The 23,770-nt window shown below is 43.5% G+C and overlaps 1 protein-coding gene across 2 annotated transcripts; it reads left to right on the top strand.

Annotated features, from left to right (window-relative positions):
* Window positions 1-2,426: 2,426 nt before the first annotated feature.
* Window positions 2,427-22,655, top strand: CRYZL1 (crystallin zeta like 1). 2 transcript variants are annotated; one of them, XM_018557452.1, is made up of 14 exons: window positions 2,427-2,498; window positions 4,838-4,909; window positions 5,597-5,674; window positions 7,246-7,318; window positions 7,996-8,040; window positions 8,979-9,047; window positions 11,595-11,728; window positions 14,755-14,866; window positions 15,053-15,073; window positions 17,985-18,083; window positions 18,827-18,945; window positions 21,027-21,132; window positions 22,278-22,323; window positions 22,520-22,655. In XM_018557452.1, the coding sequence occupies exons 2-14, from the start codon at window positions 4,844-4,846 to the stop codon at window positions 22,617-22,619; spliced, it is 1,068 nt and encodes a 355-aa protein (XP_018412954.1). In that variant the 5' UTR covers window positions 2,427-2,498; window positions 4,838-4,843; the 3' UTR covers window positions 22,620-22,655. The 2 variants fall into 2 exon arrangements, with proteins under 2 accessions (XP_018412954.1, XP_018412955.1); XM_018557453.1 differs by lacking the exon at window positions 15,053-15,073.
* Window positions 22,656-23,770: the final 1,115 nt, after the last annotated feature.

The raw sequence follows: 23,770 nt of genomic DNA on the forward strand, positions 1-23,770 counted from the left end.
AGGGGGGGGTGGGGGGGAGGCGACAACTGAAAGTACATCTATGGCTATAGAAGGTTTTTTTAAAAGTTTTGGATAGAGTAAGGGACGGTTATAACCCCTGTCAGCTTTTTTTTTACCCATTGGTGCTGCATTGGGAAGATTTTCCTTCACTTCCTGTCTAATAGCCACAACGGGAAGTGACAAGAAATCCCTCCAAAGTGAGGGGAATCCTTGGGGGTCATCGGAACTAGTTTTGGCTTCAGTTGCTGCTGCAGCCGTTTTCTTGGTGTCATTTTTAACAGCCGGCCATGGCTGTTCATGTACAAGCGATCTGGCGGCTATAGAGCCACCAGATCGTTTGTACCGATCGCCGGCATGTGCTGCCCCCACCCCCTCCGCAGGCTTCCCCGGGCTCCACTGTCCCCCGTGTATGGGGGCCCGGACCGACGCAGCGGGTCTCCCCACAACGTTCGGAGAGAGATACAGCAGCTTCCAGCCGCTGATCTCTCCTCCGATCATTGGCCCCGGAAGTGATGTGTATTACATCACATCCGGTGTCACTATTAACATTCTCCGACTCTTAGAGCCAGGAGATGAAGCTGCGGAAGCAGATCTCTGCTCCATCGGCTTCTTTGGGGTCCCTAGGTGACATTAGGGGTCTGAAAGACCCCTGATGTCTCCATAAAGAGGACCTGTCACACCCTATCTGCTATTACATAGGGGGCTTGTTATCCCCCTATGTGATAGCAATAAGCAATAGGGTTAGTATAAATAAAAAGTTTAAAAAAATAAAAAAAAGTAACATATATATAAACATATAAGGAAAAAAAATGTTTTAAAGTCCCCCGCCCCCCACACACATACGCAAACACGCGTCGGTGCGCCTATATGCAAAAACGAAAATTGTGGTATACAGCATCTTTGTTTTGTGCCATTCAAAATTAACGGGCTTCTTAAGGCAATCTCCGTGCGACACACATAAAACGCATGTTACTGCAACACACAGGCGTGCACAGGCCCTAAACTCCTAGAACACGCCCACACGGCATTTCGTTGGCATTGTAACTAGGGTTGCTACCTGTCCCGGATTCACCTGGACAGTCCGGGTTTTGAGTCCTGTATGTGCTGTGTCTGGGTTTCAGCTGGCCTGAAACCCAGACACAGCACATACAGGACTCAAAACCCGGACTGTCCAGTTGAATCTGGGACAGGTGGGACAGACAGCTTATCATAGTGTTTACATTTTTCTAAACTTTATTGAACATAAACAAACAACTCCGCTCACCCAAATCCATAACAGTGCGTTGCTCTCCACTGCCATGTGCTGTAATAATGGATTGTGGTGCGTTGTGCTTCTTTTTTATGCAGCACCCCACAACGCAACTAAGTTGTGAACAGGGCACATAGACAAGAATAGTGTCCTTGCGCAGAGCCTGCGTTGATCAATGCAGCTCAACAGAGATGGTGTGAACGAGCCCTGAGGCTAGGAGTTTTGTAGCTCAAAGCTAAGCGCAACAAAATGCTGAAGACAAGGAATCCCATTCATTTCTATGGCCCCAGTTAACACCCAAGCATTTTGCTGTGCGTTTTGTGACACAAAGCTTCCCATTGTAGTCTATGGGACCCAAAAGTTTTTTCGCATGCGTTAGTGCATTGCTGCACGTTTGTAGGTGCATTCTTTAACACATCTTACCAATGTGCTTGATGCAAATGTTGTGAACAGACGCTGAGGCTCAATTCACACATAGCGTTTGCTTTTCATGCGCGGTTTTCCGTGCAGAAGACCGCACTGGACCTAAATGCTATAATTTTAACGACTGCACGGATTCTGCTCATTTGTGGCTATAAGGCTCCAGTCACACTGGAGCAGTTATCTGCACGTATTCGCCCGGCCGAATATGCGCGGAGCCACTCTAAACAAAGCGCTGCGCAAACTGATGGCACTATATAAATCCTGTATAATAATAACAATAACAATAAACAGAAAAAACAATGCACTTTTAAGCCCTCCCTCCGTGGGAAACGCTATATGTGAATGGAGGATTATATAGCTGCAAACGTGCGGAATCCTCCCCAAAAAACGTACCTGCACTACTTTGTGGGCCACACAGCCGCCGAAAAAGTCTGAACAATGCACATTAAAGTGCATTGTTTTTTAAGGTTAGAGTGGCTCTGCCCGTATTCGTACGGACAACCGTTCCTGTGTCAATGGAGCCTAAAAATGCTTTGCAAAATGGCTGTGAAAGTTACAGTATTTGCAACAAAGTAACACAAATACATATACTATATATATATATATATATATATGCAATGTTGTTTCTTCTCTGTTAATTCAGTTAGGACATGTCTGCTCCCTGCAGCAGTACACGATTGCTGTTATGGCAGTGATGGGTTAATATGTGTTCCAGCCCCCCTCCTCTGTGTAGCTCCTCCCCCTTTAGCACAGCCCAACAGCAGAAACAGGAAGGTCTCATTCATTCCGCTCCAGGGATAGGAGAGGCTGGGCCTGGGTCACAGAGGTACAGTAGGAAAGGAGGTTGGCCGAGGTTCCTGTTTGTGTTGTTTCTCTCCTGCTGATGCAGCATTTATTTTTTTCATTTCTGCATTTTGCATTTCCTTATCCGAGAGACCTAGCAGGACATCAGTCGTCACGGTGTCATTACTTTGGAGCATAGTGTGATGTGCACCCACCCTTGGCATTGGTCAGTTTTCAGCACATTAGGGTGAGCGTTACAGTGAACGCTGAAATCTGATTGGCTAAGATGAGTATTATTAATGCACTCTACTGTACTTTGTAGATTGCTCAGATAAATGTATTTTTTTAAAGGCTGCATTGGTGACACATTGCATTCTTATAGTTTGCCTTTGGTAAGAACTGACAGTTGTTCCAGAGACACCATTCAGCTACAAACTGCTCTGGAAAAGTGACAGCTGGAGGATGAAAGTTTGATCCTTACCAATCTTTACATCTGCAGTGGCTTATGACAGAGCATTTGGTAGAGATACCGGTATGTTAAAGAGACCCTGTCACCAAACCATCCATTGTAACAACCATCTTCCTTTAAAGGCAAAGTCCACCTTTTAGAAGAACAAAACAAATGTACACTTCATAAAAGAAAAATGTATTATAATTTTTCTTTTGCTTTTTTTGCATTGAAGCTAGTATAACATTGCCTTCAGTGTTCCTGGCTCTGGCTCCTGCAGATTCTTTGAGGGCCCGTTCACTCCTTTTCATGAACGCACTGGATCGCATAATCAAAGCCTGCCAGCTTTCTGGGATGGGAGGGGGGGTGTGGCGGTGCCATTCTTTTCAATGGCACCTCAGACTTGCCTTCCACCCTCAGTGCGATTACCCACAGTGGAACACGTGGTACAGCAATGCCTTGCATTCCAGTGCAGTGTGATCGCAAAAAAACTAGCGAATGCACAATTTTTTTTGCAATTGAGGTACAGCTGCATCGCACTGCGCTATACCCATAGGACTTACTGAAATGTCACTTGTGATATTTCAATAAAGTTCTAACAAAAAAAAGAAAACTGATGCATCGTGATCAGCGCATCAGCACTGAGCCGGACACCCGCGGCTGCTAGTTTGAATGGGCCCCTATTAAGTCTGCAACAACTAATCGATAATGAGAATCGTGGTCGTAGAATGAGTTGAATCAGTTCAGCTGCCCCCCCTCGTGCTGCTGCCGCCAGTCTGTTCTACCGTTCTCCCCCTCCTCTTGCCGCCTCCACTCTGTTTAGCCGTTCTCTCCCTACCCACGCTGCTGCCGCTCTGGTCAGCCATTCCTTCCCCGCACCGCCACACTGCTCAGCCGTTCTCCACCGCCACACTGCTCAGCCGTTCGCCCTTCGCTCCTCCGCCGTTTTGTTCAGCCGTTTTTTCCCCATCTCAGCCTCCGACACCACTGAGTCTGCCATTCTCCTCCCCACTGCAGTCTGTCACCTCCGATCCCGCTGCACTCCCCCGCCTGTATCGGCAGAAGCAGTGGGCATCAAAGAAGACACAGACTGTCAGGTGCAGGGGCCCAAGAGAGGGGGAGCAGGTCAGGTGGAGGGGATGGAGAGGCTTGGAGGCAGTGGGTGTGTGCAATAGCCAGTTTGCTATTGGCTATTGCAATTTAAAAAAGCCAAAAGCAGGCTGGCTTTTGCACCCACCCACTGCCTGCTGTCAATCAGCAGAGGAGGACCTGAAGGAGAACTTTCTCTTTCAGGTCCCTCCTCTGCTGATTGACAGCAGACAGTGGGCAGGTGCAATTTCAAATTGGCTATTGCACACACACACTACCTGCTGTGTTTACATTCCCTGGCCAAAGCTATTCAAGCCATGTGTGCTTGAATAGCTCCTTAGATTGAAAAGGTGACCTGAGGAGTCTCCTAGACCCCTAATGTCACCTTAAAGAGAACCTGTCATCTCCAATGTGCTATCACATAGGGGGCTTTTGAGCCCCACCATGTGATAGCAATAAAGTTAACAAAAAAGTTTAAAAAATAAAAGTAAATCAAATTTAAAAATACGAAAGAAAAAGTAAAGTCCCCCGCCCCCCCAGAAATGCGTGCAAACACTCCTCCCACCTGCAGTGCGATCACCTGCATTGGAACGTGCGATACCACAATGCTGTGCATTCCAGTGCAGTGCGATTGCAAATAATTGTGCATGCAGTTTTATTCTGAAGTAAACTTTATTTTTGTGACACTCTATTTGTGTATTTTATTTTAAATTAAAGATGGCGTTTAATTTTTGTTTATTATCCGTTTAATTAATTGAAAAAAAAATCAGCAAACGAATCAATTATGAAAATAATCGTTAGTTGCAGCCTTAGCCCCTTTTCTAATCTTCTCTTTATGTGTACAGGTCATCATGAAGGGATTATACTATCAAATAACTGCAAAACAAGATGAAGAGAAGTTCATATTTCAAGAAAAGGTGACATCTTTATTATAGCCACAAGCAATTATTCCACATCCTTCCCTTTTCAAACTGGGCAAATGGTTGGTGTTAGTCTTATCCGTGCACATTTAAAGGTACAGCTCAGCCCACCCCAAGACTGTAGTTAAAATGTGCAGCGCATCTCGGGGTTGTCTGGGTGAGTCAGAATGAGCATGGCCATATGCTAATGGACTTTTATTTTGTTCAGTCTCTAGGCTGATCTAAAAAAAAATTTAAAGAGCAAGAATAGACAAATCTCCACACACACACACACACATATGAGACTATATTTATATATGAGGAAACAGAAAATATGAGAATATATATATATATATAATTTTTTTTTAAATCATATTAGTGGTCCGCAGGATTTAAAATTATGAATTTAGTGGTCCATGATGTCCTAAAGGTTGGCGACCGCTGCTCTAGAGGGTGGGTCCTTGATGGCTTGGGCTTATAGGAAGTAGGTTGAATGACTGGGCATCATTCAGCCAGCCACATATTGTGGCTGTACTATGGGAGAACGCTCATATTAAAGATGAGTACTGCAGTAAAAGCTGTTCCCCTTCTTTTTTTTTATTTCGACCTTATTTGGGCACCGATTTTTGTTTTTATTTTAATTGTTCATTAAACTGACATTACATTCCTGTTTTGTTTATTTGTATTATTATTTTTTTAACTCAGGAACCAGTCTTGCCGCCTAGTGATTATCATGTGAAGCTGCAGGTGAAAGCTTGTGCCTTGAGTCCAATTAATACAAAGGTAACTACTTGGTGTTGAAAGGGTCAAGCTACCTTAGGATGATATTTCAGTTTTGCATAACTGTTGGAAGGTTGAATGATTGAATCATCCGCAGAATACTTGTGTCTCTTGAGGGATCTGATAGTATGACCTGTTCCTGGGTTCCCAGCTCTGCCCATCTGAGGGGCAGCAGACAATAATTTGCTGTTCGGGAGGAGGCATCCAGTCAGTGTTTTTTCCTTGCACAGATCCCTCTTCCCACCGCAGCTCCGAAGTGGAAGAATTGGGTAACTGCTAACTGAATGTAGCCTGGTTCTGCCCCCTCGTGTTTGAAATGTCTTATTGGAAGTTTTGTGAAGGGAGCAGAAGAAGGTAAAAGATGTATTTCTTGACTATTGAACGGAGTGTGGCACTTTAATGCAATGCTCTGGAATGTAGAAGCTGCATGTCCGGTAGTCAAATTACCTATATTGACTCTTTCACATTCTAATTGGCCTGCCACACCAATAGGACAAATCCTGCCGGCCCAGCGCTTTTATTCCACTTCTTTCCAGTGCTAAAAAGATCTTTATTCCATATCGGGTTGAGGGGACAGTATAGAAATAGCTAACGCATTTTAGGGGTTCATAGTAATACCCCCTTCATCAGGGCTTACCAAGGGAGAATATGTATCTGAACTGTAATGGTTTGAAATTGGCTACCATTTTGTCCAGTGTGTGAGCATGCGTAGAGCATCTTCAGCAGTTGATTTGGCAGCCTATTTTTTAAACAAATAGATTTTTTATTGAGTTTTGAATAGGAATTGAACAATGCAGAAAAAAACAACTTGTGCAATCCTCCAATGTCAATACATCTTGGCAGCCTATTTTTAATGGGTAGGATATTTTTAGTAGGTATAGGTGTGTTTTAAAACCCAGAAAATGTATGCTTTTCCATTCCCCCAACCTCTTGCAGCTCTATAGCCAAAAGTAATCCATGAAGGTAGCCCATCGCACACCAGACTGGTACAGTATATCCTCTTTTTGTTATTCTTCAGTAGGTTCCGGAATGATCATAGTTCTGAGCATAGAGGAAAGTCACAAGCACACCATCTTCTTCACGATTAAAATGCCTTTACTATTTTTTTTGGGCCACATAGGGTTCCTTCATCAGGAAACCTGTAGCCTGGTGAAGGGACCCTTAGTGGCCCAGGAATGTTGCAACTTTTTCTGCGATATGTTTGTTCCATGACCTCAATGAAGGCATTTTAATCATTAAGAATTACTTTCCTCTCTATAGCCAAAAGTAAGACCGTTCAAGTACATACGGTACCTTGTAGCAGGATGAGCCTCCCTCCAATTACCATTAGGCCATTGCTTAAAGATGGAAGTTGGCATTGTTTGAGTCAAAGTGCTGATGTCCTAGTTGAATTAGGTATTTGCACAATAATAAGCACTGAGTTTTGTAGCTCCCAAGGTGCTCGCTCTATAGGTAAGTGAAGACACCTAGAAGTTCTTGCAAATAATTTCTCCTGCTGGTTCAGTGCCTTACAGTTTAGCACAGGTACACTTTAATATCAGTGCAAAAACTCCTTTATTTTGTCTCCATATTAGCTCATTTCCAAATTTTATCCAGAGAGAGAGTTTGTAGCAGTAGGAAGAGAAGTAGCTGGCACAATCCTAGAAGGTGAGTGATGACAAATATATAACACATTTTTATTTATTTTACTAATTTATATTGCAATGAAACTTTTTTCCCCGTGGTGCTCTATTACAGACAACAAGGAACATATATATTTTTTTGCTGTTGGAAAGATTTACTTCCTGTCCCAGAAACACAACTAGAAGTGAGAAGAATCTCTTCAAAATAAGAACAAATTCCCTCTTAGACAGTTGTCGGCACCGGAGGATTTTGTGTTTGAGTGAAACCAACAAATTATGGATTTGCCATCACTTTTTGGTTTGGTGTCCCTGTTAGCAAGAATTCCTCTTACTTCCTGGGACATCACCAGGCAGGAATGAGGGCAGATCTTTCTAATGGGGACACTGGCAGCAATAAAAGTACTTTTTTTTTTATTTAGTAATGAGGGAAAGGATTAGAATATCTGTCAGAATGTTGTTTCTTTTTTTTTTTCTGTGCCCATTGGTTTCTCACTTCCCTTGTGGTCAACAGGACAAAAAATGATGAGAGATCACTCCAAAATGGACACACCTAACATTAAATACCAGTTGGAGGTTCTAACCCTTCTTCACTTTATCCATATGCAAAAAAAATATTGTTTGGACTTGGGCTTTAATACATAACTAATAGAGTGCATGGCACAGCAAACGTGTAATTCTACAAATCTTATTTACTTATTTTAGTGGGATCCAAGGTGTCTTTCTTTCACCCCGATGATGAGGCTGCAGGTAAGAGCAGATACTGGGCATATCACTCAGTATATTTAATTTGCTTTGTAGTTTTATAGTGCAAGTTTATGATCATGCATTCCTGGGGTTTGGGACACTGTTTCCTTTTAAAGATGACACCACAGCCGGTAGAAGTTCCAGTTCAGATGACACCACCACAAGAGTTAACTGCTTGTTTTTGTCTAGATTCAGAAAACAAAAAAGTTATACTCACCCAATGCTCCAAGCCTGTTCCTTCTTAGACCAGTCCCTAGAGTCTTTCTCCCCCTCCCCTGCAGCGGTCTAATGTCCAGTACATCATTACATCTATACACAGTGTATTGACTTGAGGAAGCCTAGTAACATTCCAATTCTGCAGCAGAGGAGGAGAGAGGCTGGAGGGAGCACTGTGAAGCTGGACAGCTCGGATCTTCGGTGAGTATACCTTTGTTATTTTAGCACCTAGGCAAAAACGAGCACTTAACCCTTGTAGTGTTGAGGTAGTCCCACTGCAAGGGTTAAGAAAAAGTTTTCCTGGAGTTCTTCTTTAAGCTGGTCATACACTATACTGATTTTACAATCTTTGTTTTAGCTTTACCAAAGCTCTGCAATATGAAGACCAATCTAAACAACCCATTCAATTAGTATGAAATCAGGCAGGCCCTTGTATTCCATATCAGATTGTATAGTGCTTGATCGGCCTTAGTCATGACTCTTGCTCCTTGCCTGTCCATGCTCATGTCAAGTGATAGGTTGTTCAGGCACCAATTGTTGGGAGGATATTGTCCAGTATGGTGAGTCCCGCCTCCTGTCAGTTCGGTTACTGTTCAGCTATATGCATGATCTGGCACCCATGTCTAGTGCCAAGATTTTTTATTTTTTACACATGCGCTTTATTGCCTGTAGCTTGTTGAAAATCAAAAGAAACCATTAATAAATTGTCATGTTTTGTCCAATAGGAATTTTGCCCCTTGGCTCTGAAGAGTCTGGCCTCTGTGAAGTCGTCTGGGTTCACGAGCATCATTTAGGTGAGTGCTGATTGTGTTTTCTTATATTGGTGCTCTGACTTCACGTCTTCCACATAAACCGAACGCTAGGGTCATTCATTTCATGGCAGCAATCATGTAAGACAGGAAGGTCCTCCAAAGAGAACACTGCCTCTCTGACAGTACCGGAGTATTTTCTGTTCACTGGCAGATAGTAATGGTGCAGCGATCATCAGATAAGTGAAGAATGTGCAAATTGGCATTAAGGAAACCTGTACTCGGAGCAATGCAGGAGCTGTCATCACTGTTCTACTTCTGAAAATGCTAAATGCCTGGCTGTAATGCACTCTCACCAAATCCGTGTTTATCTACCTTTTCACTGTCTGTCTTTTGTATATCATACCTGCTATGGAAGATATAATTTTTTATGTCTCCAAATCCATGAATTATTGCAGATTTGTAGGTCTCTATTGCGTGATCCACATCTAAAAGGTTCCTTAGTTATTTCAGAGTCAGTGTTAAGTTGGCAGTACATTGGTCGAATTTCAGCTAACCCCCTGCTACTATTGTCAAAGGAGCCGGTATGAAAGATCTTGGCCAAACAGTGCCTGCAGTCAATCAGCCAACCATACCATAGCCGGTAATGGGGCTAATCAGCGTGAATGGGGGAGTCAGGTGTTTTTTGTTTTTGTTCAGCGTGCTGGGATGGACAAGAAAAAAAATATCAATGTATGGAAAGCCTTAGTCAGTTCTTTTGTAGTGATTTTCCTCCACAGCTGTATAAGGTATGGGGCCCTTTTTCTGTCAAACAAACACTGACTGTCCGGAGGCTCAGCTCCCATAGGAGCACTGTCCCATTTGCTATTGCCAGCAGCCTCCATGCCAGCAATCTTGCATGGTAGGTGTAGGACTAAGAGCTCCAAAGGCTTAGCAGCTCTAACCTTTTGTGGCTGCCCCATTGCCACCACTCTCTTGGGCTTCCTGCTGTCTATATTAAACAAGGCACTCTACTTCTTCCAGCTGCCAGTTGTCCTCCAACAACTTTAACTTGCCACCTCGGCCAGTACTAGCTTAATTGTGGCATGTGGAGCAGAATCTTAGGGTAGATAGGGCCACACCGTATACTTATAAAGGTCCACCAGAGAGGAACTGACAGTCATATCTCAGTTCTCATTAGCAGGTAGCTCAGCCCCCAAAAAGGGTGATTTAATGTGTATCGAGGATGATATATGTTAATGTTCATTATTATTATTACAGTACAGCATTACATTGCTTATTCTGAGTAATAACAGAACACCATCCTTCCTGTATGTGGTGTTGTGTCCATGTCATGTTTATCTAGTGCTGCGGTTACACCCTGTACTTCCTTTTTCACATCTCTGTCCTGTTCTAGCTTTCCTGGACATTCTGCACGGGGTCATCTTAGTTTTTCCCATGTAAAGTACAGATACATAATTGGTGCTCGGCAGAGTGACATACTGCACATCCTGTCTACTGGAACAATGTAATACAGATCTGGAAGGCTTCTCATATACAAAGCTCTGCCTGTGTTCTGTTTGAGATAAGTTTCATTCAGTGAAGACATTATAGATTTCATTACGGAACTGAACTTATGAACTTGTTGGTTCATTGAACCTTATACAGTATATCTACAACACTGAGCAACCAAATATAATATATACTAATATATTAAACAGCCAAAGTGATCAGCGGAGGAAGGTCTGGTCGGCTACACCCCTCTCTTAAACTTGAACAAAAAATATATAGAAACCTTTTCCTATCAGTAGAAAATGGGGGCTTTTTAAACCAACACAGTCTGTTATAAATTAATTTTATTATTACATATTCAGTTTTGAAACAAAACATTAAAAATGTTGTACTCGATCTTCTGTAGTGGAGGGCAGGCTCCATAGAGAGAAACTGTCACCCTCAAACGCCATCACATATGGGCTTGTTCTCCCCTGTGTGATAATAATAAAGTTAAGTGGAAAAAAAAGTGATTAAAAAAATAAATTATAAAATAAATAAACATTAAAAACAATGGTAAACTATCCTTTCCGACCCCCACCATCTGCATGCTAATAAATGCACACATAGGATAATGTGTGTGCAAGCACTCATTGGTCAGTGTGGTCATGAGAAGCGCTTAGCAGGGTTAAATACGTTTTGCTTAAAATTATTTTTTGTATCATGATAAGTAGATTGTCATGGGGGACCAGTTTTTTTTATTTTTATTTCCACACCCGTGTTATAATGATAAATTATGCAGTGTACTCCCTGAAAACATACTACAGTTTTATCTATAAAGTTGAGTAGACCCCACTGACCCATTAGAAAATCTGCGTATGGCCAGCTGTCATCCAAAATGCCTATACCAAATAATTTGTGTTTCAGTTAATCAGCTGGATAAGATATTGATCTTATTATTATAAATTGTTAGACATTTACACAAATATTGAACCGTCCCGTACACTTCGGGTGTTAACAACGCAATGAGCCTACATCTGTTACAAGTCATTGTTATGTATGGACAGAGAAGAAGCTTCTTCTTAATAATTAACCATAAGCTATGTCCATTTGTATTGTCAGTTCACAAACCAGAGAAAGTGAGCTGGGTGGAGGCTGCAGGCAGCGTACGGGATGGACTGTGTGTGTATACAGCCCTGCATTCACTGGCACACCTGGCACCTGGGAGATCTGTTCTGGTACTGGACGGAGCAAGTGTATGTAATTCAAATCTTCTAAACAACACATCACAGATTTATTGAATGTACTGAAGGGAGCATGTACTGCTGTAGTCATCCTGTAGGCTGACCCCGGTAAGCCACTGCCTTGTCAGCCACATTGTCAGCCTACCATGCACCCTCCTTCAGTTGGCCATTAGGCTGCCTATCCTATAGACAACCTAATGGAGTGTACATGGCGGTCTGACAACGTTGCTGCTCATTGTGATCCATCGGCTTAGTGTGGTCCGCCTACAAAAGCAAGTGCTGTTACTAGTAGAATCCCCAGGTAAGAAACTTTGCAACAGTTTCACAAAAAAAACATTTGCTTATAAAATTGTGAGGCATGATGCCAAGCATACTCGGAAAAAGAATTTGGGTCCACATACACTTTAAAAGGCCACCAAATAAGTGGAATGCTAAATGTGCTGTTTTGGGGTACCCTGATTTAATGACAGACAACTGAATCTTAAATAAAGGTTAGGTTTATTTACAAATAGGGATATACATAAATTATAATTGCAATAAAAGGAAATGGAGAGGGAACTTGGATGGGGTTAGGAATCGGGGTCTCTATCATTTTGGTAGCACCATCACTCTCACTCATTCACACATGCCAGTGCTTTTTTTTCTCTCCATCCCCGCTATGCTAATAGCGTATCTTCTCAGACGCTGCACACTGCGCTCACCAGTTTAAGTAGTAACCAGCACACGCTGTATGCAACTTCTAACAGCGTGGCAGACGGGAGGCTGCGCTTGTTGGTGGATCCAGAAATCATGTGAGTATTAGAGAAAAAAAAAGTTTTATTTTATGCTCTATTCTTAGTTCTATAATGTAATTGTAGTGCTTTCAGGTGGAATACAGCTTCATAAGATATCAGCTAGGGAACTACAAGTCCCAGCATGCCCTCATTGCCCCTGTACAACAACCAGATATTGCCGTTCCCTGGGTGATATGTGTGTGTGGGGGGGTGTACAGGGACAATGATGGCATGCTTGGACTTGTAGTTCCTTAGCTGATATATATGTGTGGGTGTGGGGGGTACAGTTCTAGTGGATGTTTATATAATATGGGGGGGGGCGAAAAAAAATGTCTGCCCCGGGCGCCCATAACTCTGGTTACGCCACTGCTTGGAACACTCCCAACAAGCGGGTCCCAGTGAAACACATTCTTGCCTGTAGAGTCCAGAAAGACTTGTCCAAGAGGTCATGGAAGGTCACCAATGTTCCTGCTTGTGAGTTGGGCTTATGCAGAATATACAAGAAGAAAGTTTGTTAATATGGCCCCATGCTGCAATCCTAAACAAGGGTCGGAAGTAAATACCAGCAGGGATCTTGGACTGTCCCATGGGATAACGACCCTCAGGCACACATTCATTCATCAGTGTCACTGCTCCAAGAGCCTGTTTGTTTGATGATGCTCATCTGACTTGTCACAAAGCCACATGTATTGTCCCTTTCAGGAGGCAGGAAATACCTTTTTATATCAATGCTAGATCATAGATATCAATTTGATCAGCTCCAACAAAGAAGTATGACTCAATCCAAGTGATGGCTAATCAGAAAGGAAGTCATGTGACCCAGACCAGGCAACTCACTCTTATCAACTATATTCTTTGATTCTTATACTTACAGAAGATACCCCAGGGTAACAATACTCTGTGAAGGGGCAGGTCAGAGTCGAAAACACCACTACCTGTGTGTTATAAGAAGCCAGTGAGTGATTCAGTCCCTCTGCATCTACTGTATCTACCTGAAGTAGGGAACATTAATATCTGGTGACATCCTTTATTCTGCACATCATCCAGCTACTGCACAATGGCAAATCATAGTGCCTGTATACATTTACATTAGCAAAGTGCAGCTTGACCTCAGCAGGTCAGGTTTAGCTTATCTTGTTTAGCAGAGATAACAGGGCCAATAAAGTAATACTAAATACTAGGAATTTTTAACCTTAAGGCTAAGTTCACACCTAGGCAATTCAGATGCTGAGCTGTTTTCGCACAGTTGTTGCGCGTTTTCTATCGCGCGACTGTTCAGTGTAAACCGTGCGGTTGTCGCACGTTTTTCAATGCATAGAGATGTCCTGCACCTTTTCGCACGACATCCGATTTCGTTCGCGCGACAAACCACAAGGGTGTGAACAGCCTCTATTGACTTCAAACCACGCGATAAATCGCCTAGGTGTGCACCGGCCCTTATGCATTCTCAGTGTGAGGCTAAGTTCACACCTAGGCGACACCTCAACGCGCGGCAATTTTGGCATTAGGAATTGCCAAAATGTGAACCGATTACCCGTCGCGATTCCGCCCAGGCTTCCGAACACTAAAATAGCCGCGCGTCGTGTATTGCAAGAAGAAGGTACTTGTACCTTTTTTCTGCGATTGCCGCACAAATGTCACCTCATTGAAATCATTGAATTGTGCAGGAACGCACGACACCCGGGATGCGCGTCCCGTGTGTCGTGCGGTGTAGTGCAGGTGTGAACCTAGCCTAAAGGCAAAATATGCCCCAATGGGTTTACATGTCCCAGTGTCTTCAATGTGGCCAAACTTACTATGTTCCCTTATGACCGATCCTGGCTCCAGGTGCCACTTCCCCGGACCTCCGGGTTGTGGTGCGCCCTCCCACTGTGCTTCAGATGCATAGAGACAGTGCATGCTCCAGCTGCTGTCAGGCACCCACAGGGCAGAGAAGGGGAGGGGTAGTGGCTTGCCGCTGGCGCTAGGTATGTGTGCAGACGCAAAAAAAGACTCCACACTGCCTGCTGGGAGCGCACACGCAGCAGTGTCTCTATGAGTCCGTGCAAAGGGATGGAGACACCTGAAGATATGTACCAAGAAAAGGGAATTTTGCAGACCATAAATTCCAAGCAACCACAAGCTAAAAAAATTAGTGCAAGGTTAGTGCTGAGGTCTGTAGCGCTATGTTATTTTTTTATATGAAAGGTTTAAGAACACTTTAAGTAAAGTTGGGAAGAACTAAAGACTGTATAAAGAAATTAACATCTTGCTTTTTCCACATAGCCCTTCGGCACACTGGCCATCCAGCTCTCCCATCATGGAGGAGCCACAGTGATCGCAACGGCCAACAGTGAAGAAGACAAGCAGTACCTGGATAAGCTTAGACCTGGTGTAGGTGAGATCTGAAGAAAAAAAAATAGTACAAAGTAAATCACTCAACAAAATGGTAATATTGAACTGGATGTGATTAGCAGTCCTGATCTGTTCATGGGTCTTAAAAATGTGCCACTTGCAGCTCTGATAAACCCATACTTTTTTGTTTATAACTTTCTTTTTTCTCTTCATGCTTATGTTCTCTAAGGGGTACGGCAGCCTGTCATAGGTAAGTCTTTCTTTAACAGATTGCTTATAAATGAGTTGCTTTGTGTTACATTAATTAAGTAGTTTCATTATATGTAGCTATGCTAAAATTGTAACAAGCTGCCAGCAGTCTGCAGGCAATTTATTTTTCTACTTCCTCCTTCTCCTGTCTACTTCCTGGTTCATGGAGATGCTCTGCAGGTAGGTGCTCTGCCTCACCATCTGCCCCCAGATTCAAATACTGCTATAGCACATTGGTTTAATTCCAGGTATAAACCTGTCACATTGCACCGATTAAGTGCCTGAACAAAGGCTGTTCATTTAGAAATTATTCTTGTTATTTCTCTGATGTGCTGCTTTGGTTATGACCTGGCTTGTCTCTGGTGTCTACTCCTGATTAGTGATGGGCTCAAGCGTGTTCGCAGCTCCACATGCCGAGCCCGCCAGGAAGCTGACAGCGCGCAGCGCCAATCACATGTACTGAGACATGTTCCCGGTCCGCAGCTGCAGAGATCGGGAAATGTCTCAGTGCCTGTGATTGGCGCTGCACGCTGTCGGCTTCCTAGCGGGCTCGGCACATGGAGCTGCGAACACGCCCGAGCCTACTACTCCTGATCTGCTGCTCTTGGTTTGAAAGTAGCTTGTCTTCTGATTAGTTTCAGATTGATTGTTTCTAAATATTACCCGACCTGGATTCTGTTTTTTCTGCTCTTTTCTCTGTTGCCTGCCTCTGACTGTGCTGTGTCTGCTGCCCACCCTGACTTGTTGTCTGCCCTGAGCTTTTGCCTGCCTCTCTGAATTCACTTGTCACCTGCATTGACCTCTGACCTAAAGTGTAGTTCCACAAATTTGAGAAAGCCCACACTATATGTTTTAGTGTTCCTATTCACACAGCTTACCTAAAATATGTTTTAAAACATATTTCTTACCTATTAGACATGTCCGTGTAGCTGGCAATTGGAGGTTCTCTGTACAATTTCAAAGTGACTGGAAACTCTGGTTATCTCCAATAATAGACTAGGGACACTCTGAGTGTAGAGATATTTCTGTTTCAATGTTTCTATTATTTTCAGGGATAAAACATAACAGCCAATATTGTCTGTGCAGGGGCTGCATTACAACATACAACAACTACATGGTAACCAGGAGGAAGTGAGAAAGGTGCAAGAGGGCAGTTAGATTAGATCATGGAAGGTGCCTCAAGGTGGCGTGGTCCTGACCAACTAAGAAATCCTCCAATTTAAAAGAAAAATGAAAGAACAAGGGAGTAACATAGGTGAGGGGAAGGTGAGTGGGGCAACCCAGGAAAGAAAGAAATATAAAGGGGAGGTAAGGGGATAGGATAGTTGGGGGTGTACCTCCAAGGTGGGGAGAACAGGTTAAATATAGCATAGACCAGTTGGGCTCAGAGAGTGGAGCGCATAGGTTAAATCAGGGGTGCTCAAATCAATATAGAATTCAGGAGCCAGTCTGTCCAATCCAGGTTGATTCTTTGTGACCAGCAATGGGTGAAATGATCACACTAATTTAAAGGCTCTAGAAGTGAATAGTCATGGTAAAGCTAAGTTTGGCTTCAGGCCAACCTTTAGCTTCTTATGCTATGCACTGCCTTCAAATCCTTTCTATGTTGCTATTGTGAGTCTGTATTGGCTATCTTTTCAACATCCTCTTATACGTGTCATATTGCAGGTGAACCAGTTCAGCTCCACATTTATTAGAAGTGCTTGCTTTGCCATCCCCTGCATCAAACACATAGCTTTGTGATATCCACAATCACTTATTACCACCCTGACAGTCCAGATGTTATTACCTTTAGCAAAAGCTCCAGCTTATGTCTAATGACATACAGATCATAAGTTTAAAATGTATCTTATTAGTATCGGTGCCAAATGCTCCGATGCCTAGCCCGGTACTTCCTGTATCAGGAAGGCGGGCAGCACGTCATTACATGCTGCTCGGCTTCCTGATTGGCCGGGAAGCCGGCTCCATGCTCCCACGTCATTAAGGCGAGTCTTTACACGCTGCCCGGCTTTTGGGCTAATCAGGAAGCCAGGTGGCGAGTCATTATACGCCGCCTGGCTTCCTGAATGGGACTTCCGGTACTCGGTATTCGGTATGTGCGAGTACTCGAAAAAAAATATTGGTACTCGTACTCGGTAACAAAATACCGGTATCGGTGCATCCCTATATCTTATGATTAGTTGCTGTTAGCAGCAGTGGCATTTTCCTTTTTACACTTCACCGGACCTAACTTAAAAAAATGGAAGGAAGAATCTAATTGGTTGAAATAAGTAGCATAGGATATTTTTCTTTCAAATCCTCGAATAAATTATTGTTTTCCTCCAGTCTTCTGACTGCACCGAGAACTCCCAGCCCAACCTCTCTAAGGGGAAGGAATGGTCAGTTGCGATAGATATTTTTGACTAACCACTATTGTTTCCTCAGAGGTAGATCTAGCATTTTTATCATAGAAAGGCCTTTCTATACAAATCATACCAACATGATGACAGTGGCTGGTCTTAGTCTGGCAGTAGATGGGCAGAGTGATGGGCTGTGAGATGTCTACCAATTATTTGTTCTCATCTCTGCAGCTCTAGGACCCACAGCAACCTTCCCTCCAACTTGTCTGAACAGTGAAAATAGTGAATTTTTACCGATCCACAGAAGAAAAAATGACTGACTGTTTTACAATAACAGACAATTCTGAATATCAGAAGTGCTTATGTTCACCCTCTGAATAAACACCTAAAAAGCCTGATAATCTCCCTATTAATCTCTGTTATAGAAGTACTGTTGTTTTACATGTCTACAAATATTGTATTTCCACAAAAGCAGAGCTACAGGCAAATTCAGGCTTGAAGTATTATTATAATTATTATAATTTAATTTATGTACAATTTCGATAACTTCACTCATTGTTTTATTCCCCCCAGCTCGTGTTATAGACATGTCTAAAAGTAACATTGACCTGGCAGAGAAATGCTTGGAAGAGACTGGAGGCCTTGGAGTTGACATTGTTCTCGATGCTGGAGGTTATTTTTTTTTTTAAATTATTATTATTTAATAAATATGTTACAGTGTGTGTATACTTCATATTCATTAATGACAGACAACAGGTGTGGAGCTCCATTCTAAAGATCAATTTTGGAGGCTTAGATACAGCACTGTTGAGAAACATGGCTGAATAGGAGAGATCAGATCAGTGGCGTCACAAGGGGGGTGCGGCTTGCACCCAGGTGACACCATTGGAGGGGGTGACACCAAAATGACTTGGTGTCACCCCCCTCTGAAAAGTCGGGCGCTTGGTCATGGACCGAACGCCCGACAGTATCAGGAGAGAGGAGGTGACCAGGCGGCATACCTTATCCAGCCGGGTGGCTGTCTCCTACTCTCTCTGCCGGCGTCCATCACCAAGATGGCCGCCGGCAGGTATCAGAATACTGCTGCGAGTGCGCGATGACGTCATCGCGCGCACACGCGCGGTGACGTCTCGGCGGGGTGACACTCAGACACCGCTCCGGGTGTCACCCAGCCTCGGGACGCCCCTGGATCAGATTACACATACTTGTGAATTATTTGAGTTAGTCCTTTGGCACAGACTTGCAGCAAGCATCATGTTAAAAAAAAATTAAATTGGGCAAAAAGGTACATAATCTTTCATGCTGGGTACATACATACTGAATTTACTGCCAGTCGTTGCAGTGCCAATGGTATCATAAATAAGCTGTAAGTGATTGATTGATTGATCTTTTACCTGTTCCTTTCATGTTCCCAGTGATCTTTTACAATACAGAGGACCATGTTACAAAACCAAAATTCCAGCCTCACAAACATGACATCATCACACTCCTGTCTGTTGGAGGACACTGGGTGACAAGAGAAGACAACCTGCAGGTACCCGGATTTTAGGACAAATACTGATGGAAACCATTACCAGCTTGCATTCCTTCCTTTACGATGAAAACAACATAAAACCATATAGACTCAATTCACAAGTCTTTAAAGAAGAACTCCAGGAAATGTAAAAATTTACCCTTGCAGTGCGGCTACCCCTGAATCGCAAGGGTTAAGTGCTCGTTTTGGTCTAGGGGCCTGTCTAGATGTTTTTCTCAGCGCGCTAGATATACAGGAGTACAGGTAATCTTAGTAACTCAAACACACACACACAAAACCACATAGGTTGAAGTCGATGGACCTGTATCTATATTCAACCTTACCTACTATGTAAAATAAAGAAACTGCAATTAGACACAAGGATGCAAAGTGACATACCACTGCCAGAGCGGGGGGTAGGGAAACAGAGGTGAGCACTGACCACTGCAGGACTGAGGATCCTGTCAAAAAAAGTGCACATTTTATTCTGTAATTTCTGCTGTGTTGCTTTAAATGGCATAACATGCTAAATGAAAGGTCACCCCTTTGATCTTCTGTAAACTAACCAGAGAAGTTACAATGAAGCAGTAATAACATTGCTACATTGTATTGCTTCTTGACACAGCAGATGCTGTTTGGTGAGCATCAGTTTAAACAGGAACAGAAAGATCTGCTCATGCCTCAATAAAACAAGCCCAAGCTGCCAAAACGACAGCTGGGAATTGCCCATAAATGCTGTCAGAGAGCTGCAGGGAGGAGGATGGGCACTACACATGCCAAAGGTATTTAGATTAAAAGAGAACTGTGGCCAAAACTTTTGACCATCACAGCCTTAGCTCTCTTTTGGGTCACAGGAAATGGTTTACTAATGTCCTCCTGTGACCCAAAACTCAGCTATTGGCCACTATATGACAGTGCAGAGCTTCAATGCAGCCGGGAAAGATCCTGACAACATTGTCAGGATCCACCCCGCTACATGATTGACTGCTGGCTCTGCCTCTCTAGAGCCAGCTGCGCTCACCCTCTCCCATGTCTGTCCCTCCAATCAGCGGTGGAGGAACAGAGAGGTGGGGGGGGGGATTTCTGCATGGAGTGGTCACTGACAGCCAGCGCTCTCTGCAGGGAGAAGATTGTGAACTGAGCAATAAGCGGTTTGTGATCACTCAGTTCTCGATCTATAGAGCCGATGGGTGACATAGTGTCACCCATCGGCTCTAACTTTGGGGATGACTGCATTTCACTCTCCCCATAGTTATCCTTTAGGATTTTCTTGGGAGTTTAGCACGCCCGCCCAATGTTTGTAACTGATTAAAGGCCAACTCCAGGGAAATGAAACATTGTCCCTTTCAGCTGCCCTTGCACTGCAAGGAATAACTGCTTTTTATGCCTAGAGGACAGAAAAAAGCTGTTTTACTTACCTTGAAGTCCGTGCTCACCTCTTCTACCCCTCCCCTCCTGCTTTGGACTGTCACTCACTTGGGAGCCTGCATTGTACCTAATGATGTCAGCTGTCCTTAGACCACCAGAGGGAAGGGGAAAGGAGGCTATGGGAACCAGTCTAGCAGCCCTGAGGGAGCCATTGGGTGCAGGGATCAGGTTAATAAAACAGCTTTTTCCTGTCCCCAGCCATAAATGAGCAATTAGCGGGGGTAGCCCCACTGCAGGGGAGCACTTTTAGTTTCCCTGGTGTTGGGCATTAAACCCCCCCGGCCTCTGTATCCAAAAACTAATCATAACCCAACTGCCTTCACCCTGAAGAAAACTGCTGCACAACTGAGTGGGACTAATTTTGGTTTTCATATTCCGGTTTTCTTTTGTTCCAAGCTGTAGATAGGGAAACAAGGTGTAGTTTTGGGCAAAATGGCCCATTTCTGCAGAACCCCTCTTCAGCTAGGAATGGACATCTGATTCTGCTGAGGGCTATTGAGTGCAGTAGCTTAAAACTACTGTGTCAGTGTCATGTAGCCTGATCTCCAATCTCCTTTCAAGCAGAACGTCTCTGTTATTGAATCTCTATGTATGTGTGTGTTCATGCATTCTTTAGAGTGTGTTTATTCATAGCAAAAAGGTTAATTAGTCTTTCAATGATCTATGTATTGCAGCTGGACCCACCTGACAGCCATAGCCTGTTCCTGAAGGGGGCGTCACTTTCTTTTCTCAATGACGAAATTTGGAACCTGTCCAATGCGCACCAAGGAAAATATCTGCATATCCTTTTCTGATCGGGCTATGAATGTTGTGCACTAATTCACAGTAACAAGCTTTTGCTGGCCAGCTTTCTCCTGCTGCTAAAAGCTGGACTTTTTATTGAATGAGATTACAGAACACTAATAAACCCCCAAATGCACCGCAATAAACCAGAAGTTGGACCTGCTGCATTTGCACCACAATGCTCAGAAGTGCAACATAGGTGAGTTGGGGTGCTACTTACAGTGAATGGCACTGCAACTCACCTTACATGCATTACTACAGCACAGTGGTGTGAATAAGCTCTCAAATTCAGACTTGAATGGTCACAAATTTTTTTGGTAGGATTTCCGCGCGTATCCATTGGTATTCCCGAGTGTGGCTCGGGGTTAACAAAGCGGGAATACAGCGTGGGGCTTACCTTGTCCGCGATCCCTGCTGTGTCCTCCAGCCGCTGCCGTCTTCCGGGTTCCGTCCCTTGCAAGTGTCCGCGTCGCAGGGGGGCTGAACCGGCAGGAAGTTTAAAAAAAAGGGGGAAAAAAAAGAAATACTGCCAGGAAGGTTAAAAAACGAGCGTCGAACGCACGTTTCATTGAACAAAAAAACGTGCTAAAAACGTGCTTAAAAAAACGAGCATAAAACGCACCTATAGAAACGCCCAGGTGTGAACCCAGCCTAAACTATCTGCCTGGAGTTCATTGTTAAAGAAACCCTGTTGCAAGACCATTCATTTCCACAACAATCTTCCAATAATATTATATGTGCATTAAAGGTATTTTATGCATATTATTACCTGTAAAAGCCTTGTGTAGGCATACAAATGCCCCGAGACTGCTGATGGGCCCCCCCATCTTGGAAGTGATGTCAGCAGCCCTTTGCTCCTCCCTTGGCTGATATATAAAAGTTTATGTAGGTTGGTGAGGAGAGAGGTAAAGGAACTCCCGAAGAAGTCAAATTTGCTAGCAAGTCCAAAGGCCCATTGCAAATGAAAAAAAAAAAAAAAAAGTTTATGGAAAGTCAAAACACTGCCAGTAAGCATTTAAAATACTTAATTTTCTTTACTTTTTATTGCAATGTATTGAGAGACTCGTTGAATAAATCCCTACTAAAGTGTATTTTAGCATCAGCCTGTTTCTTAATGAATACACCCTTAACACTTTCTTCACATATCCTAAAAGACATCATGGACAAACTATCATGTGGAATATTTCGGTAAGACATATTTTTGCTTATTGACTATAGACAAAAAAACCTATTGCTGGATACAATTAAAGGTGTATGACATTTCATCTCGAGTGGCTGCCCTAGTGGGCAGCAAAGACCTGGTTCTGAACTGTTGCTAGTCAATGAATGGAAGAAGGTTGCCAATATGATACTGAACTGTTGTGTCCATTTGTCTCTCTACCAGGCCTCAGTTGGATGAGGTGATTCCGTTGTACGAAGCAAAGGTGTTGATGGAGATGGTTCAGCAGAATGAAGTGAGGAAACGGCAGGTCGTCCAGTTATAAGAGGCAGGAAATACATATGAGACTGATGATTCCTGGTACAACTCATATGTATGTCTCCTGAAAAGCCTTTTTGAATCTCTGTAGAAGACATCACAGATCGTGCAACCCTGGAATTGGAACCCCAAACAAGGATGTTTGAATCTGATTTTTAAAGCTCCCACAATCTCAAATATGAACTACAATTGTCTGGCATTTATCGAGTGGCGGTGTGCTGATCTATAAAGGTCTTGGAAGACTGGAGCGCTATTGTCTGAGGCTTAATCCTAAACTACTCAGGATCGTTGTTTCAAGGGAAAGTTACCTCTCAATTGTGGATGTTCTATAGAAGGCTAGATGATGGACTGTAGTTCCATGAAATGAAGAGGGAAAACAACACTGAATTTAGGAAGATCAGAGTTGAGTATTTGGTTTTAGAGCCTTATTGGGTCAATGTTGACAATTCAAAGGAATTTTGGGAACGACTGTAGAGGTTGGTGGCTCTGATGGGTAACCAGTTTAATACTTTGTTGTGATGGCGTGACTTTTTTCAATAGATATGCAGCATCTATGAATAGTACGCGTCTGTGGACCAGTCACCAGTCAGAAATAGTCTAATACAAGAATCTGAATATTCAGTTTTACATTAAATAATTGTGCAATCTTGCTGAAACATGCATATTTCCCCCATTATTTACCTTACTCAGGCCTATATGAGGTTGGCACTGGAGCTTTTAGCAGTCCTTCAAAGTCTGACATTTACCACTATAGTCAAGTGCCTTACCTTTGACACCACGTCCCACTCCCTAATGTGCAGCGTGTGTGGTTGGGCAGTTGACAGAACCATCGTTGGTGTCAGTGGGAGGTATAGTACCCCATCCTTGGTATCAGTGGGAAAATAGTGCCTCATCATTGGTGTCAGTGGGAGGAATAGTGTCCCATCGTTGGTGTCAGTGGGAGTAATAGTGTCCCATCGTTGGTATCAGTGGGAAGAATAGTGTCCCATTGTTGGTGTCAGTGGGGGGAATAGTGTCCCATTGTTGGTGTCAGTGTGGGGAATAGTGTCCCATTGTTGGTGTCAGTGTGGGGAATAGTGTCCCATTGTTGGTGTCAGTGGGAGAAATAGTGTCCCATCGTTGGTGTCAGTGGGAGGAATAGGGTCCCATGGTGGGTGT

The sequence above is a fragment of the Nanorana parkeri genome, unplaced genomic scaffold (assembly GCF_000935625.1).
Source record: "Nanorana parkeri isolate BGI_ZX_2015 unplaced genomic scaffold, ASM93562v1 scaffold284, whole genome shotgun sequence".
In the NCBI taxonomy this organism is placed as follows: domain Eukaryota; kingdom Metazoa; phylum Chordata; class Amphibia; order Anura; family Dicroglossidae; genus Nanorana; species Nanorana parkeri.